The sequence below is a fragment of the Eumetopias jubatus genome, unplaced genomic scaffold (assembly GCF_037043125.1).
Source record: "Eumetopias jubatus isolate StellerSeaLion01/CBP00866 unplaced genomic scaffold, mEumJub1_p1.0 scaffold_7, whole genome shotgun sequence".
Classification (NCBI taxonomy): Eukaryota; Metazoa; Chordata; class Mammalia; order Carnivora; family Otariidae; genus Eumetopias; species Eumetopias jubatus.
In genome coordinates this window covers 134,844,434-134,863,536 of record NW_028274813.1, presented here as the reverse complement: position 1 = coordinate 134,863,536, position 19,103 = coordinate 134,844,434, and the positions used below count along the sequence as shown (strand labels likewise).

At 47.1% G+C, this 19,103-nt stretch overlaps 1 protein-coding gene across 1 annotated transcript in view; it reads left to right on the top strand.

Annotated features, from left to right (window-relative positions):
- Positions 1–19,103, top strand: part of IGF1R (insulin like growth factor 1 receptor) — a 289,241-nt gene that overhangs the window by 40,199 nt on the left and 229,939 nt on the right. The window contains exon 2 of the mRNA XM_028122787.2: positions 14,611–15,156. Coding sequence (XP_027978588.1) covers positions 14,611–15,156 — 546 coding nt within the window. The remainder of the gene's footprint in view (positions 1–14,610; positions 15,157–19,103) is intronic.

Here is a 19,103-nt window from a genome sequence, read left to right as displayed (position 1 = left end):
GACATTTTTTGGTTGGCTGGTAGCTCTCTTAACATTAGGGCATCTTTATGTGGTCTGAATTTCAGCATCAAATAAAGAACGTGTGTGCTAAGGTCGAGAGGGCTAGCTTCTCTGTGACTTGTGGAGGAAAGTTTGACCCGTTTCTAAGTAGAATTGTTACAAAGAGCAATGCATGGAAGGAAAACTGTTTGAGCGTCGAGATAAAGGTGGGTCTGTGATTTCGTGGGAGCGCAGAGAGCGATGAGGGGCAGTTGTCTGATAGAGTTGAAATCCTGTGTTCCAGATTTACGAGCTCCGTCTCCATCCACCAGGGAAAACATCCCATGTACAGGAAGAGTTCTTTTAGTTGGGTGAGATTTTGTCTTCTGTCTATTTTTTCCCCATGGTTTGTGAACAACAGCAAAAAAAGATTTTGACATTCTGCAGTGGAGTTAGCTTATGGCGATAGTCTATGCTTTTCGGTGGAACATGAGGTCGGAAACAAGAACAGTTAACCCCCTTGGTCACCGTTTTGTCCCTTTATATGTGGGTGGATATACCTATAAGGCTCTTTACAGGTTTCCTTTGTTGTTTTCCTTCGATGGGTCAGGGCTTTGGGCTTGACAGAAGTGTGTACACTGAGAGCCATTAAAGGGGTGCCTGTGATGGTCAGATGGATCTTGGGGAGCATGCATGGGGAGAGGGGCTCTCCCACACCCATGCACCTGTCCGTGGCATCCTTGCTTCCTTGCAGGACCTCCAAAGAGGAATTCTCTGCTCCAGGGTGGTGGGGAGGAAATCAAGATTTAAGCCCCAGCTCTGCCCCCCTCCCCCTGTAACAGAGTGACCCTTGTGGGTCATTTGGTTGTTCAGTCTTGGTGTCCTCAGCTGTAAACAGGGTAGATGACACAGTTGCACAATTACCAGCAGGAAATGCAATCAGGCTTATAAGAGCTCCACAGACATCTTTATTACCTCTTTAGGCAGCCCTGCCTGACTTCAAGTAAATCCCACTGTGTGTTCTCAGATGGAACCCACATCTGTACCCCTGTGGGGGTCCGAGTTCTGTGTCCCCCTCCCCCATCGGGGTCATGTAGGACACTGCAGCCAGGAGAGGGATTTCTGGTCCCTGCTCCTTCCTGGCTGTCATGTGGATATTCTCCCCTTTGGTCTCATCTCCTTTCAACTATGGAGACAGAAACCCAGTTTGGGGGAGCTCTCCTCTGGCCCCTTACTCTGCTAAGTCTCTCTTAGTACAGTCTAAGACCACCTGACTTTTTTTTTTTTGGCAGCCACAACGCCCCATCATCACATGCAGAAATTATATCCAATTAAATCTCCTGAGTCTTTTTCACACCTCCTACATTTGTGCATTTCTTTTTTTTGCACCCAAGTGTCCAAATAACATTATTTCCTCTCGATTGCAATTCCAATCTGTTGATCTTTTTAGCTCTTGACTCTGTCATCCAATGTATTTGCCATCTCTCCTAGAAACTTGGCATCCTTGAATTAGATAAACATTTTATCTGTGCTGTCGTTTAAGTAATTGATAAAAATGTTGAAACATATAGGACTCAGAAAGAGCCCTGTGACCTTCCACTAGAGACCTTTGGGCCATTCATTAATCAGCACATTGGAGGGTGAATTGCACGTTTACCCAGCTTGTCAAATGTAGCTCATCAAGGATGCGATGAGATTTTAACAAGGCACTATAGATAAAGTCTAGTGTCCCCACATTCTACCAATTAAAAAAATATCATTATGCTAAGAAGAAAAAAAATCCAAAAATCACAAGTCATTGTGAATTAGGATGGTTTAAGGCTTATGACCCATGGCTTCGCTCTGCAGCAGTATGTTTCTTTTATGCTGACTTTGGTTGATAATACTGCTGGAGTGCAGTGGGGAATATTACTACTGGGTTGCTTGGGTTTTGGGCTGTTATCTGGAGCAGAGTGGGATTGAGCGAGAGATGTTTAACTCATCTTTTTGGGGAGGTCTGGGAGGGCACTGGTTCAGGACATCTTCTCCTGCCAGGACACTGAGAGTGGCTTCTATGGGCTGCTCTCCAGGCTGGTGGGTGGACCACCCTGTGGCATGGATGGAGAAATCCCAAATGCAGAGGCTACTTGGTCTTGGTAAAAATGGCAGCATGCCTCAATGAAGGAGTCAGGGATGCATCGGCCTCCAGATGCTTGGATAAGCACAGAGTAGAAAAAATACCTCTCTGGAGGTGTTAGAGCAGAATGATAAATGCAGACGCGGTAGAAGGTACGAAGACCTTTGCAAGAGTGGGAGTGATGACCTAAGGGATGGCAGGAGATTGTGTTATGGGGGGTGCAGACAGGCTGGAGTGTGATTCCCCCTTGTCGTGTTTTCTCTACCACATCTTACAAGGCAAGAGCTGTGTGGAGCTGCAGATATATCTGGCCATAAGAAACAACTTGCCAACACCCAAAGCTAGAAAATTGATGAAATGGAGTGAGAAGAATTCTGCCCTTGAGTCGTATCAGATAGTGAGCGTCTGCCACAGGCTCGTTTGCAGAGGTGGTGACTTGCATGTGGGGTTTTAGCTTCTGCCCACTCCCTGGGGAGGTGCGTGCAGACGCCCATCTGTGTGACCACTTACCCCTGCCTTGGGTGCGCTCAGCGCCCTTTTCCCTGGGGAGTCTGTGCAGGATTCTCGCTGAGGCCCGCTCTCTGTGCCCTGAGGGCTCTGGCTGGGCTGGGTGCCACCCCACAGCCATGCCTGGCCTGGTGGCAGAATTCTAAATGCCCAGCCTGTTGGTGAGCCTACTTTCCTTCCTGCTGGGCTCTCCTTGGTCCTTGCTGGTGGATGGGCAGCATCGCCTGTCTTTAGCTGTCCGTTTACACTTGTGTGATCCACACGAGGGGCAGAATAAAATGCAGTGAAAGTTTTCCCTTATACTTAAAAAAAAAAGTGTGGTCAAATATACATAACATAAAATCTACCATCTTAACCAGTTTTAAATATACAGTCATGTTAAGTATATTCACATTGTTGCACAACTAATCTCCAGGACTCTCTTCATGTGGAAAAAATGAAATCCTGCACTCATTAACCAACAACTCCCCCTCCTCCACACCCTGCACACACCCTTCTGCTTTGCATCTCTATGAATTGGACCACTGTACTAGTGGAATCATACAGTATTTGTACTTCTGTCCTGGCTAATTTCACCCAGCAGGAGGTCCTCAAGGTTCATTCATGTTGCAGCAGGTGTCAGAAGTTCCTTCCTTTTTAAGGCCGAATAATATTCCACTGTACGAATAATATTCCACTGTACGAATAGACCACATTTTGTGTATCCATTCATCCATCAGTGGACACTTGAGTTGCTTCCTCCTTTTGGCTACCGGGAATAATGCTGCTATGGACATGGGTGTGCAATTCTCTCTGTTTTTGTTTGGTTACTGGCCACTGCCAGGATGAACACCCCCAAAGTCCTTATTTTTATGATATTCATGCCCAGACTCCTCCATGGTCTTTCTGTCTCTTTGTGAGTGTTGAGGTGATGCCTCTGGCTGGGGTTTTCCCCTTGGCTTCTTTAGTGCCTTCTGTTCCAGGCGCTGTTCTCTTTGCCCTGCTCTGGCATGCCTTGCTTCTCTTCCTGCTCTCCTCAGACCTCTCCCTCCCCTTTCTTCTCCACTGCTTCAGTCCCTGCTGCCCCCTCCCCCAGCTCCACAGGCCCCTGCCGTCATCCTCAGCTGCTGCTGTGTGTTGCTTTTGGTTAGGCTTGCTTGTCACAGGACAGCTCTCTCTGTGCATCAGAGATCCGGTGTCCTGTCATGTTTTGTGTGATGGTTCTTTATAGTAGGTGTGCGTTGACTCATGGGACATGCAGCAGGGGCGGCTGAGTGTGCATCAGGCCCATGGTGCCGACTCCGTTCCGGTGGCTGCAGGTGAGCCTGGGAGTCTGCGTTGGAGAACATGGAATGCGCTGGTTTTAGGGCCCCGTCAGGACCATGAAGGCAAGAACATGTTGATTTTGTTCACTGCTGACTTCCGAGCTCCCAGAAAGTATGTATTGGCACGTGGTAGGTGTTTTATAAGTATTTGTTGGAAGACTAAATAAATGTAGTCCCTCTTATTGCTCAATTTTAATACTTCTTTGTATATTTTGGATACAAGTTTGTTATCACATACATGTTTTGCAAAAAAAAAAGTCCCAAACCTGCATCTGAATTGTGGGGAAACTGAGGCACAGAGCAGTGAAGCAGCTGACCTCAGGCCAAGTGAGTGGCAGGTGGTACCCTCCCCTCTGACAAAGCCCCCAAATCAGCTAAAAGGCCTCAACAATTCAAGAGACTCACCTTTGACACCACATCCATGAAGAAGTGCAGCCAGCTGCAGAGGGAGCAGATGAGTGGGATTTGTACACGGATAATCAGCTTGTTTAGATAACGGGGCTAATTGAAAGAGTACAGGTCACTCGAGGTAACTGGAACATTGTAAAATATTTTTGAAATGAGGATGTGAACTGGAATGATGTAACACGTTCTATAAAAGCCTGTGAGACAGGATGGGGGCCACAGGGCTGACTTTTATTTGGAAGGTTAGCCTGGTTCTGAGCAGAAAACCCAAAGTCAAGAGAGAGGGGACAAGAAGGCAGGAGGAGCCCGTATTTTCCAGGTCAGGCTGCAGTTCCTGTGCTTGCCTCCTCCTGGCTCCGTAGCTCCCCCTCCCCCAGCCTCTGGGGCTCCACAGCGCCATCAGCTGGCTGCACAGATTCCCCATTTGGAGGTTCAGTGTACTGTCTGGCCTGCACTTGTGTGCCTGGTGGTGTTGAGGAGATTGTCCCCCTGGGGGTGCCTGGCAGCGAAGCCTGATGCAGACTCCCACAGGGCCCATGGGGGGCTGCGTGGCTGATAGTGTGTGTGGGGGGGTATAACCAAGGGAGTCTAGTCCTTGTGTGCCTCTTCATCAAAAAGGCAACCAGCTAGGGGCGCCTGGGTGGCTCAGTCAGTTAAGGATCTGCCTTCCGCTCAGGTCATGATCCCAGGGTTCTGGGATCGAGCCCTCTGTCAGGCTGTCTGCTCAGTGGGGAGTCTGCTTCTCCCTCTTCCAACACCCCTACCGCACCCCCCCCCAAGTAAATAAATAAAATATTTTTTAAAAGAAGGCAATCAGCTACTGGGACTGGCAATAGTTACAAAGGATTCAGGGCTCTTATAAAGGTGCTTTTAAAAATACAGGGACTTAGAATATTGGACTTTTGATATTTTAAGATCAGAAAGGCGTTTGGAATCATCACCACAGCAGGCAAAGCTATTTTCATGAAGACCCAGGAAAATAGGTGTTTTTCCTCCGTTGGAGCAAATACAGCTTCATTCTGCACCAGTCTGTGTGGTTCCAGATGCTTTATGTGATGGGGACACTGGGGCTTATGTTCCTTCCAATCTTTGAAGTATTTCCCAGTGAAGTTTCCATTTCTTCATTGGAGAGGCAGGATGTAAACATCTCAGCCCACTTTGTGAATTCTTTGCCACATTGTAGCGCACTCTGCTAATGCTCAGAGCCTTCAGGGCTGCATCTTATGTGTGAATGGGTTTTTAGATTATGTTTATATGTGTGATAGAGATGGCTCTTCTGTGGGGCAGTGGAGAACAATTTGCACATTGAAAAATACACTTAATTTTTAATTTCTGTTCCGAAAGTCACCTGTATGACGCAATCCCTTACATTCTTATGACTGTCTGTAGCTGTCCAACATGTCATGTGGTGGGGACTGCTTGCCGGGTGTGTGAAATATCAATGTACATATACAATGTAAACACATTCTCATTGACGCATGAAGATAAAAAGGCTTAACATGAATTGTGTGTGTTTAGACTTACACAGAAAATTCTACTGTAACAAACTCTGGAGTATCCATGGTGTTTGTTATCACAACACTGTCTCCCTCCCCCCCCATTTCTGATTTTTTGGTTCTTTGCAGTCTGGGAAGGAGTGGGCGGGGAGAAAGCTATGCCGCCCCTTCCCTGCACACCCGGAGGGTGTGCTGAGGCAACATGGGCTAGGGGCTGTGGATTCGGCAGTTGTAGGTGGACAGCGAGGTGCCAGGGCCACTTCATCTCCACCCCATTCTCCTCCTGCTTTGCTGTGTTTCACACAGTTTCTGTAGGCTGCTTGGGGGATTTTCTGGTAGAGTGAAGATCAAATTAAGAAATACAGGTACACAGCTTTCATGGGCGCCATACTGCAAATTGGAGTGGGTGGGGAGGGCAGTGACTGGGGGGGGCGTTAAAGGACTTTCTAGGGCAGTGGTTCTCGCAGGGTGGTGCCCAGACCAGCAGGATCCGCATCACTCGGCACTTATTAGAAGTGCAAATTCTTGGGTCCCTGCGTGTCTGTGTGTTAACAAGCCCTCCAGGTGGTTCTGATGAACGCTCAGGATTTTTGAAGGCTGTTCTACCTGCAAAACCAAGTTGACATCGTAAGGGCTCCTCTCAGTCTGCTTCCCAGCTTCTGCCCAGTTGTTGCTCTTGTTTCTCTCCCTGTCTCACAGGCCATCCTCCTGAGGGTTCCCAGAACTGCCACCTGCCACCTCCACGCATGTGCCCCTCCCTCTGCCTGGCACCCTGCCCCCCTGCCTTTCCTGACAAGACCCTGCTCATTCTTCAGATCATCCTCAGGGATCCCCACCTCTGAGAGGGCTTCCTCACCTCCCCAGAGATGGGGAGTCACGGGCCCCCATCTTTGTGGTCCCGCAGCCTTGCTCATTGACCTGTTAAAACTTGTACCTCATTTAATTTGCCCCTGGCTGGAGAGGTAGTTGCTCTGTCTGCTTGTCCAAAACTCAGTTACACATGAGTCCCCTCCAAACCTCTTAAACCAGTGTGGCTCTCACGGAGTCCAGAGTTTTTATAGTACTAACTTACTGGTTCCAAAGAATTCATTTTAAGGGACGTAAAGAACTTGTAGAGAGGGCCAATGCCGGGAGGTGGGGGGAAGGTTTTGTTATATTGGACTTTACCACCAAGAACCAGAGGTGACAACTGGTCGACTATTGTTTACTCATTCTGCCTCTAGACCTCTAGTAAAACGATGCTAATGATGCTTCCCTATGTGTTTTATTTCCATCTATAAGCTAAGACTGTCCCATATTTTAAAGAAGAGTTGATCAGAGTTAAAAACATTTTAATTAGGTAACTACCTCTGATCATCTTTAATGGAATTAGTGTCAGAAGGCTAATCAACAAATTTGTTCATTTCCCCCTTTGTTGTATGTTGTTAATATTTAGTTTGGGGCAACGAAATGGATGAATGTTTTTTATGAATGTTTATGTAGTAACATTGCTTAAAGCTCAGTGCTGGCCACAGGAACACAAAAGCACTTCTCTGATCTTTGGGACAGCTTCCTTGGGGTACGTGTGAACAGCCCATTTTGCAGGCTTAGGAAGGGTATGTGACCTCTTGAGGGCAGGAGCCCATAAATAGCACTTAGGACTCGGGCCCAAGTCATCCCATTTTTCTTTTTCTAGGACACAAGACTGTGTTTAGCGTAGAGCATATACTAAAGCTGTTACTGAATTCCTTCTATAGCTTGTCCACATCCTTAGATACGCAGCTTTTTTGGGGGGTGGTTTTCTCAGGCAATTGCTTGTTACTAACCCTTCTCATATTAGCAGATCTTAGGGATTTATTTCCCAAATATGTATAGTTTGTTTATGCCATTCGCTTAAGTCCCTAGAGCAGAAATTCTGCCTTTTGATGTTTTAAAAATATGTAGGAATTTATTGGGAGCACTGCTCTTTCAACTGAAAGACTTTATTTAAAAATCTTATTTTGGGGGGCACCTGGGTGGCTCAGTGGTTAAGCGTCTGCTTTCGGCTCAGGTCATGATCCCAGGGTCTTGGGATCGTGCCCCACGTTGGGCTCCCTGCTCAGTGGGGAGCCTCCTTCTCCCTTTCCCACTCCCCCTGCTTGTGTTCCCTCTCTCACTGTCTCTCTCTGTCAAATAAATAAATAAAATCTTTAAAAAAAAATCTATTTTGGGGGAAGTGATTTTTTTTTATCATGTTATGTTAATCACCATACATTATATCATTAGTTTTTGATGTAGTGTTCCATGATTCATTGTTTGTGCATAACACCCAGTGCTCCATTCAGTACGTGCCCTCTTTAATACTCATCATTAGGCTAACCCATCCCTCCACCCCGCTCCCCTCTAGAACTCTCTGTTTCTCAGAGTCCATAGTCTCTCATGGTTCGTCTCCTCCTCCGATTCCCCCCCTTCATTCTTCCCTTCCTGCTATCTTCTTCTTCTTCTTCTTTTTTTTTTAACATATAATGTATTATTTGTTTCAGAGGTACAGATCTGTGATTCAACAGTCTTACACAATTCACAGCACTCACCATAGCACATACCCTCCCCAATGTCTATCACCCAGGCACCCCATCCCTCCCATCCCCCACCATTCCAGCAGCCCTCTATTTCCTGAGATTAAGAATTCCTCATATCAGTGAGGTCATGTGATACATGTCTTTCTCTGATTGACTTATTTCGCTCAGCATGACACCTTCCAGTTCCATCCACGTCGTTGCAAATGGCAAGATCTCATTCCTTTTGACGGCTGCATAATATTCCATTGTGTATATATACCACTTCTTCTTTATCCATTCATCCGTCGATGGACATCTTGGCTCTTTCCACAGTTTGGCTATTGTGGACATTGCTGCTATAAACATTGGGGTGCACGTACCCCTTCGGATCCCTACATTTGTATCTTTGGGGTAAATACCTAGTAGTGCAGTTGCTGGGTCGTAGGGTAGCTCTATTCTCAACTTTTTGAGGAACCTCCATCCTGTTTTCCAGAGTGGTTGCACCAGCTTGCATTCCCACCAACAGTGTAGGAGCGTTCTCCTTTCTGGGGGAAGTGATTTCTACCTCCCAGGCCCTCACCAGCCTGCCTGCCTCCAACGGGGCTGGGCTTGGGTACCAGGCCACCCTGCCCCTCCCATCCTCACCCCTTCCCGGGCCCTCTGCTCTTACACTGGCGGTCCTCCACCTGTTTCGGTCCTGCTGTTGCGGTTCACTGGTTTTGGGTCTGCTGCCCAGACCCGCTGTCCCTACCTTCCACTGCATCCTTTCCCTCTGCTTCCTGTTGACCTTCATTTCCATAAGCTTCGGTGATTCTTTCAGGGCCAGCCTGAGATCTCACATTCCAGCGCCTTTCTTAAAGTCGAGTTTTTTGGGTATCTGCTGCTTTGAAAAGGGAAAAACAGTGTTTTGCAATTTCCTTTTAATCATCAGTGAATAGTAGCAAGGGTGTGTCTCTCTCTCATGCGCTGTGTGGACTCTTTACTCCCTCAATGCTTGTATTACTTCACGGCACCGATGAAGCATGTTGTATTCTCTTTCCTGTTTGTGGCTTGTGCCTTTTGAACACTATGTTATCATTCCTGGTCCAGCTGGGTTTTCCTTTTTCTGTTCCTATCACAAAATACCCCAAAGGCCGACGGTATCCCTAACAGAATCCAAAACAGCTGGTGGCTGGGTCCTGCCTCGCACTTTGTGGCTTGGGCTTGTCTTCTCTTCAGGAATAAGTGGTTAGTTTCTTCCAACTTTTTTTTCTTTTCTTCTCTAAATGGGGGGAAAGTGTCCAGTGTGGAGGCAGTTCTTTCACTTGAAGAATCCATCCACTCCAGCTCTGTGCCTTTTTAACTGAGTGGTCTGCGCAGGGCGGGGAGCAGGAGACAGAGGGAAGCCGATTCTTTCCTAGTGTCTGTTTTGATTACAGTATAAAAGTTTGGCAAACTTTGGTTATGAGTCTTCATGCTCTTTCATTGGGTACTGAATTTTCTGGTCTGTGGGAAAGGATAGCGATCAATTGTTGCCTAACACCTTACAATATGATCAAACACACATTGGATGCAATAAGAGATTGCATCCAAATAATCCTCTATAAAAAACTTCTGTTTATCATTTAAGAGCAAACTAATATACTTAATTTATGATGACACAGAAGGAATATAAAACTTTGGGCGTAGGAAAACATGAATAGTACAAAAGCAAAAGAGACTTCCACAATGAGTCACTGACCTGAAGCTATCATTGGGTGATATTTCTTGGTTTTGAGAGTACTCTGGTGGCAAATATCTGATTGATGCTTTGTTCTCTCCATTCCACCTTAGGCTCACCTTGGCCCCGGTCAGGCAGCACGTCTTTACGGAAGTTGCTGTATGCCCGGATGTTTGGCATGGGAGACAGGCAGAAAACAAACAATACAGAGCCTCTGATTTCAGTGATCACTCAACTCATATATCCCTTCAGGTCCTGACACTTTTCACACACGAAAAGTGCTATGAAAATGGTAAAATAGGGAAATGGGAGGGGGCAGTTGAGGGGAACTCTCAAAGCTCTGATGAGATGACATGAGAATGCAGAGCCACGGGATGAGAAAGGGGGGGGCATCCATGTGACTGGGGAAGCCACCCCAGACAGCAGGGGAATGAGGAGAGAAGGCGCTTGGGGGCCACAGTGTGAGAAGCAAGAACATTCTAGCAGCTGAGGTAGAAGTCGACAGGGACGAGCCCCTTTGGAGTGGTGCTGGGTCAGGGATGGACTGGGGGACAGAAACTGGACCATAGGGAAGGTGTTGCTGTAGACGAGGCTAGAGATGAGAGTGGCTCAGATCAGGGTTCGAGCAGTAGAGATTGTGGTGCAATCCATTCATTCTACATGTGAATTAATGGTGTGCGCACCAGGCACCAAGTACTGCTTCAGGCCCTGGGGGCATGGGCATCATTGTGGGGGAGATTGACAATAATTCTCCCTCCTCCTGGAGCCGACACTGCAGGGGGAGAGACCAGAGGGAGAGAGCCCGGGCTCAGAAGAGGGCCAGAGGAGGGCAGACATGCACTGGGAGGGAAGTGAACGGGCCGGTCGAGGATCAGTGACCTGAAGAAGTGGGGCGTCAGCTCCCCCAGGGGAGCTTCCCACAGGCTTGGAAGCTGGTGGCAAGAGGACTTTTTTTTCAGCTTTTCTGAGATATTATTAACACTAATGTATATAAGTTTAAGGTGTACAATGTGATGATTAGATACACGTATGCTTTGCAAAATGATTACCATGATTAAGTTCGTTAACACCTCCATCCGCTTACATCGGTATAATTTGTGTGTGTGGAGATAATACTTAAGATCTACTACTCTAACAACTTCCAAGAATACCGTATTGTCAATTCTAGTCACCACGCTGTGCCTTAGATCCCTAGATCTTATTTATCTTTGAGCTAAGAGTTTGTACCCTTTGACCAACACCTCCCTATTTCCCCCACCTTCCAGCCCCTTACAACTACCATTCTAACTCATCTTTCTCTGCATTTGGCTTTTTTCGATTCTACGTGTAAGTGAGAACATAAAGCGTGTGTCTCTCTTGTCTGACTCTGCGGTTAGCACAAGGCCCAAGAGGACTGGGTATGTGCAGTGTAAGGGGAGACGAGAATCAGGAATGACCCTTAGATTTTTGACCCGTGCAATTCGGAGAATGGGAGGGCCACCGACCAAGCTATGAGAGTGCAGGAGGCGGATTTTGTGGGGGGAAGAGAGTGAATTATAGACACCTAAATGGAGATGTTGAGTACGCAGACGGATGTGCAACTCTAGAGCTGCCAATGACATGCATTTGACAATCATCCAGGGTGTGGGTGGCACTTGTCCACATGAGAGGACTGAGAGGGGGAGGCTGAGGCCAGAGGTCAGCACTTAGAGGTCAGGTAGGAGAAGAGGGGAAGTGGGTGTGTGGAATCAGGCCTCGAGAAGGAGGCAATGTCAAGTGGCTGAAAGGTCAAGTCACATGAGGACAGGGACCGGTCATTGGCTTTGATAATGTTATCAGGGGCTTTGCAAAGAGTGGTTCGGTATCATGATTGGGGCAGAAGCTTCGTTGGAGTGGTTTGGAGGTAACCAGTTGGTGAGGATGCTAAGAGCTGGGACTATCCAGAAACCATGTGTCAAGTTTTACCGTGAAGGATGGCTTGACTTCTCCAAATCTGCTTCCTCACCTTCAAAGTGGCGATGATATTACGTAGTGTGAGGTACTATTGAAAGCATCACATGAGGTGAAACAAAATGAAACAAAGCTCCCTTCACAGCCTTTGTCCGGCATGGAACGTTCTCAGAGCTTCTTAGAGTGCTGGTTTCTCCCCTTCTCTTCTCTATTGTAGAGGCTTAATTTTCTTATCAGTAAAAGAAGGGAATTGGACCAAATGAGGTTTCAGGTTCTAGGTTCTCAAGCCTTGCCTGCTCCTCAGCTCTTGGGTCCCCCGGACCCCATCCCCTGCCTGCCATTCTCTGTCCATTTCTTGTCAATGGCTCTAAGCCCTGCTGGACCTCTCTCCCCTTTTCCCTCACCTGCTCCACTTTGATTCTGTCTTATATTGTCTTATATACCAGAATATTCCTCCTAAAAAGGCCTCCCTTGGACTTCTCTCGCACTCAAGAGTCTTGAGAAGGGGGCTCATTCCTTAGATGAAAGTTTCCATCCCCACCTGTTACCTTTTATGACTTGGACTCTACCAAACTCATTTCCTCTGCTCTTCTCTACATCCCCGGCCATCAGTGTTGCTGTCCCTCGAGTATATCTTGTTCTCCCTTTTCTCTGGCCTCTGGAATGTTAATACCCAGTTTTATTTTTTTAATGATTTTTATTTATTTATTTGAGAGAGAGCACGAGAGGGGGGAGGGTTGGAAGGAGAAGCAGACTTCCTGCTGAGCAGGGAGCCCATTGCGGGGCATGATCCCAGGACCCAGGGATCATGACCTGAGCTGAAGGCAGACGCTTAACCAACTGAGCCACCCAGGGGCCCCTTAATACCCAAGTTTTAAATCCCACCCATCTTACAGGAGCCAGGGCATGCGTAGAGCTTTCCTGGGCGCTGCAATAGAAAGGACCTTCTCTCTGCAGGAAGCTCCAAGGCTACCCCTGTCTGTCCTGCTTAGTTCCATTCACATCTAGAGTGGATTTTCAGTGTGCACACCACTGACCACCTTCTGCTTCATACGGCAATTGTTTGTCATGGGTCTTAGCTCCTGGCCTTCACCACGAGTCTCTTCAGAGGGCAGACATGGCGTCTTTGCATGTTTTACAGCATCATACGTGTTGCGTGCTCCAGAAATTAATGAATTACATCAATCAGAAAACTTGACTCTGAGAAGTTTTAATGGAAGGCTTGAGATTATTAAATCGTAAGAAAGGATATTAACCAAGGTTTGTGTCTGTGTACATGTCTAGTATTTTAAAAAATAAAATTTCCAGTATTGAGCCTGTTGTATCAAAAGCTCTTCAAATCTGCAGATGCCTTGGTCCAGCAATTCTACTTCTAGAGATTTATCCCAAGAAAATAGTCTTGGATATTTGCCGAGAATGTTCACTGGAGTGGTGTTTATGATGTGAAAAACTAAATATCCGACGATAGGGGATTAGTTTAAAACAATAAAAGAACTAGGGACACCTGGGTGGTTCAGTTGGTGAGCGTCTGACTCTTGGTTTTGGCTCAGGTCATGATCTCTGGGTCATGGAATCAAGGCCCACGTTGGACTCTGCACTAAGTGCGGAGTCAGCTGGAGATGATCTCCCTCCCCTTCTCCCTCTGCTCCTCCTCCTGCTCATGCTCGCTCTCTCTTCAAATAAAAAAAAAATTAAAAAAAAATAAGAGAACTCATGGTGCATATTTGTACCCTAGAATTACGATCTCCTTAAAGTGATAACATAGAAGGACATTTATTGACTTGGTAAAATATTTATATGAAGTGCAGGAAGATATTCTTGTCTGACTTTACCTTAATTAAATTATTTCTAGAGAAAGGATCAGTGGTATAGACACTGTTAATAGTGATTATCTTTGGATGCTGAGATATTGATGATTTTTACTGTCTTTTTTTTGCTGTCTTTTACCAAACCTTTCTATAGGAAGCTTGTTTTCTTAAAATATTTTATTGAAGTTGAGATGGCATACCTCTTTTATTCTTAGAAATCATGCATTCTTGTCTTTCTGTTAAATTAGGCTTTGTATCTATATTCATACAGTTTTGGGGAAGAACACAAGGCCACCTGGCCCGTATCAGATGGTAGCAAGAAATGTGAGAACTTGCTTCTTTGGGTCCCTACTTTGTAAGTCACAGTGACTGTTCTCCAGTGTAGACGTTATTGCTTGGTGTCCTTGAGGCTGAATGCAGTACTAAGTTGTTGTTTCTTGGTTGCTGAGCTGTTTGTTCAGACTTGGGTACTGGGGCTGTGCAGGAGGCACGGGGAGTTTGCAGCCTGGCAGCTAGGGAGCCTTGACTGTGTAACCTTGACTCTCGTCTGTGCTCCTGTGTGACCCTGGGCTCTAAGCTGTGGTTTATACATAAGTAGGATGGGGATGACATCTCCCATGGTCACTGAGTGTGTTGCACGATGTCTGGCCCAGTGCAGACACTTCGTGAATGGCGGCTGACAGCCTATATACCTAACGTTAGTCTGCAGCAAAGAACAGAGTCTTCTTTCCTTCATCATAATACTATAGGTGACCTGAAAACTGGCCATATTGTGGGTTGGGAGATAGTTCTAAAAACGATTTCCTTGTAACTCAGACATGTCCCGCCCTCGCCCTCTTGTCTCCCCTCAGTCTGCGGGCCGGGCATCGACATCCGCAACGACTATCAGCAGCTGAAGCGTCTGGAGAACTGCACGGTGATCGAGGGCTACCTCCACATCCTGCTCATCTCCAAGGCAGAGGACTACCGCAGCTACCGCTTCCCCAAGCTCACGGTCATCACCGAGTACCTGCTGCTGTTCCGCGTGGCCGGCCTTGAGAGCCTTGGGGACCTCTTCCCGAACCTCACGGTCATCCGCGGCTGGAAGCTCTTCTACAACTACGCCCTGGTCATCTTTGAGATGACCAATCTCAAGGATATTGGGCTTTACAATCTGAGGAACATTACTCGGGGGGCCATCAGGATTGAGAAGAATGCCGACCTCTGTTACCTCTCCACGGTGGACTGGTCCCTGATCCTGGATGCCGTGTCCAATAACTACATCGTGGGCAACAAACCCCCAAAGGAATGTGGGGACCTGTGTCCGGGGACAATGGAGGAGAAGCCCTTGTGTGAGAAGACAACCATCAACAACGAGTACAACTATCGTTGCTGGACTACAAACCGTTGCCAGAAAAGTAAGAATGATGCTGTTGGGGCTTCCTTCTGCTGCTCTTTCCCCTCCTGTCTCCCTCGCCCCCCCCCTCTTCTGAACACGTGGCTTCTGCTGGGGGTTCTGCTGGGAGGGTGCGGTTGTGTTGCACTGAGGACAAGGCCACCCGTGGGGTTCAGGCGGGGGTCTTGGTTGCCTTCCTTTTGCATCTGGGGAACTCAGGGAATGCAGGACTGAGGCGTGGCTGCCATCAAGAGCATCCACATCGTGTCCTAGAAATAATCCACCACCCCTCTGGGCCAGGAGCTTGCTGCCCTTGAGCTTTGGATTCTGATGAGAAAGGTGACCTGGTGTGCTTTGGAGGTGCCTCAGCCCCAGCAGTCAGGGGCTGCTTATGTATCGACTCATTCATCCTTTGTGGGAAAAGATGTTTTTTTTGGTATGGTGGAACTTCCTTAGTATGAATCTACTTGGAATATGGTTGAATTAAAGGAAAGTCAAAAATCGATTCACATCCTGTGAAAGTGGGGACTTTGCACCCCATCCTTGGTCTCCAGGGATGGTCATGATCCTTAGGTGTGCCGGTTTATGATGGAGCACCTCGCCAAGGTGGGAGACACCTGGACCAGTTTCCAGGAATCCCCAAATCAGGTTGTACTTGCAAGTAGCTGTGTAGTGGGTGCACTTTTACACCTGGGCTTCCATTTCCTTTTTTTTCTACCTTTTTCCTCCAAAGAGTTGTTCAGATCTCCTGAAATCGCCTAGTGAAAGAATTTTGAAGTGTGTTCACTGCTCTCCAGGGTCCGGGGTGATATTTTGAAGCTGCTTATTTATCAGCAACAGGCTTATTTTTCTCTTGAGTATAACCAAACTCTTGAATTATTGTGATCAATTACCTGGAGACCCGGTTGTTTAGTATTAAAAGGCAAGTCTGGGCCTTTGCTGTGTTGCTTTCAGCAACATTTAGGTATGTTGGCCAGGAAGGTTCTTCTCCCTGGTTTAGAAGTCAGTGTGGTAGCTATAAATAGCTATTATTTAATGGTTGGCCCAGTTAAAGACCCAAGGAGCTCATGTATTCTAGCTAGTCATGAAGAGCCAAGGAATCCCAAATTGGTAGGCTTGCCTAAACCATGAAGTGTATGAAATAAATCAAAGGCCAGACCCCACAGGTAGCTGTTCTTTCTGTCCAGCCAGGGTGGAAGCCAGGAAAAGGATGGTTTCTTTGACCCAGCACACACTTTTATGCTATCCTTCCACAGGTGTGTCTGTGAACATTTGATTAATAAGGGAAGGGGTCTCGTTGGCTGTAACCAGGACATTGGATGGCCAAGAATGCCCTCAGGCCTCTCGAAGAGTCCCGGTGGGGTTGGAGGAAGGTGCTGTACTAAAGTCCCATTTGTGATTGATTAAAACTGTACCCGATCATTAGGTTACCCACTGGTTTTGAGAAAACAACAAAAATACCTTTTTTAAGTAGTCTTGACATTTTAAAATTTTATTTTAAAAGAAAACGGCGTCATTGGGGAGGCATCGTGTGTAGTGGGAAGGAAGATGTTGGATGCGGTATTAAGTGGCCTGGGTGACCTTGGACCAGCCAGTCTTTCTGGGCCAGAGTTGGGCATCTTTAGAATGTTTCTTAGGGCAGTCCCATATCATTCCTTAGTGGCAACCAGACGTGTGCACAAAACAGCTTTGGAAACTCATAAGCTCTATACAAAAGGGAGGTGTTATTTAAAATGTCATTAGGTGGCCACTTGTTCAGTGATTCAGATGATATTTACTTTGGCCTTCCTGTGGATTTTTGGCTGTTTCTGACCAGCTGGTTGTTGAAGAAGCCGGGAGCAGGGGAGAGGCCTGGGTTCTGGGTCCAGGTCTGGTAGCTGCGACCAGGAATGAGCAAGTAATATACATTGCCTGGCCCTCCATTTCTTCATCTGGGAGAGATCCTGCCTTTCTCAGAGGGCTCTTGGAGTATTAAAAAAAAAAAAAGAAAGAAAGAAAAGAAAAACACCAGAAGAAACAATGGGGTTAGAAACTGGGCCTTGGTGTTGGTACGGCTGATGCGGACAGGCCTGTTGGCCGGACACCTGCTTCCCCAAGGCCACACCATGCACCCTTCTCCCCTGCCAGTTGTCTCAGCCCTGCTGACATTTTTCTGAGATTTTACAAGGGAGTATTTATTGAAAATTACGAACAGCATTCAAGGAAACTGTCTTCCCTTCATCTCAGCAGAGTTTCAGGAAAACTCCAGCATGGGCAGGTTTCTTAGAGATTTTCCCATTGAATTGGAACTCTCCCTTTACATCGAGTCCCTTTAGACCCAACCTGGGTGGTGTGGCAGCCACTAGCCACATGTGGCTTATTGCATGCTTGAACTGTGGTCTGGTGCAAATTGAGATTCGCTTTAAGTGTAAAATACACTGGATTTCAAAGAAGTAGTAGGAGGGGAGAAGAATTAATGTATCTCCTTAATAGTTCGTGTATTGACTCTGTGTCGAAATGATAATTATTTGGGCCTACTAGGTTAAGTAAACTATGTTATTAAATTAATTTCACCTGTTTTTTTTTTTAAGATTTTATTTATTTGACAGAGCACAAGTAGGCAGAGTGGCAGGCAGAGGGAGAGGGAGACACAGGCTCCCCACTGAGCAAGGAGCCCAATGTAGGACTTGATCCCAGGACCCTGGGATCATGACCTGAGCGGAAGGCAGCCGCTTAACCGACTGAGCCACCCAGGTGTCCCTCACCCGTTTCTTTTTACTTTTTCATGCGGCTTCTAGAGCATTTAAATTACAGGTGGGGCTCCCATTGTCTTTAGAGTACTCTCCCTATGGCCACGCATTCTCCTCCCCATTATGTCTCTTGCTGAGCGCTGCAGTACTGTGATATTCCTACCCCTCTCCAGCAGGATGCTGACAAACTGTTCAGGGAGCCAGGTGAAGGGCATTGAGTCTGGACAGAATGTCCACCTGGAAGTCAACATGAGCATTAAGGTGGCCATTTAAAATGATGAAGTGTGGAAGAATCCCATTCAGTTGTTCTTCACAGGGCTGCCTACGGAAGGAGGGAGAGCATCTGGAGAGCTACGTCAAATCAAGGATGTGTGTGAAATTTTTGACATAACAGAGAAACACTCAATTATGGAGTGCCGCTATGCAGTTTTTACTTGATGCTCTCCCTTAAACTCCTTCTTTTCTATCATGACTGGTGGCAGGCAGCTTCATAGACAGCCCCACTAAGGAAATGATGACTTTATGGGTTCCCTGCACACTTCTGTAATTCTCTGTTGTCTTATGACTTGGAGGGATGGTTTTGTTTATTTATTTGAATTAGAGAGCATAAGCAGGGCGGAGGGGCAGAGGGAGAGGAGAAGCAGATTCCCTCCTGAGCAAGGAACCCAATTTGGGGCTTGTTCCCAGGACCCTGGAATCATGACCCGAGCCGAAGGCAGACGCTTCACTGACTGAGCCACCCAGGCGCCCCTGGAGGGGTGGTTTTATTGAGGCTTGAATTAACTCCTAAAAAGTGACTGACCCTTCAAAAAGTTGTGTACAGCATTTTCCTTGCAGTAAAAATGTAACCGGTGTCCCTGACATTCGGCGCTGGTGAGCCCTTCTCCCCTGCCCATGGCTGGCACTTCTCTCCCTGTCCCTACAGCTGTTTCTTTGCTGGCTTCTTTTCCTTGGTTGAGTCTTTGATACCTGGCGGTCTCCAGACTTCCATCCTAGGCCCCCTTTCACTGTTCTTGTTTCCCCAGGATGTCCTGTCTTGTGCTTCCGCATCCTTCTGTCTGCACCTGGTCTGCAAATATCATCTCCAGCCTAGACCTCTTGGTGAGCCCCAGACCCACAAATCCATTCCCGTGCACACAGTTGTGTGTGTCTCAGTGTCTGCCGGGCTTCTGTGTCTCCTCACTTGTACCTGTTGTTTTTCTTGTGTTCCCCCCGACCCTGCCCCTGCAGGGTTAGCATT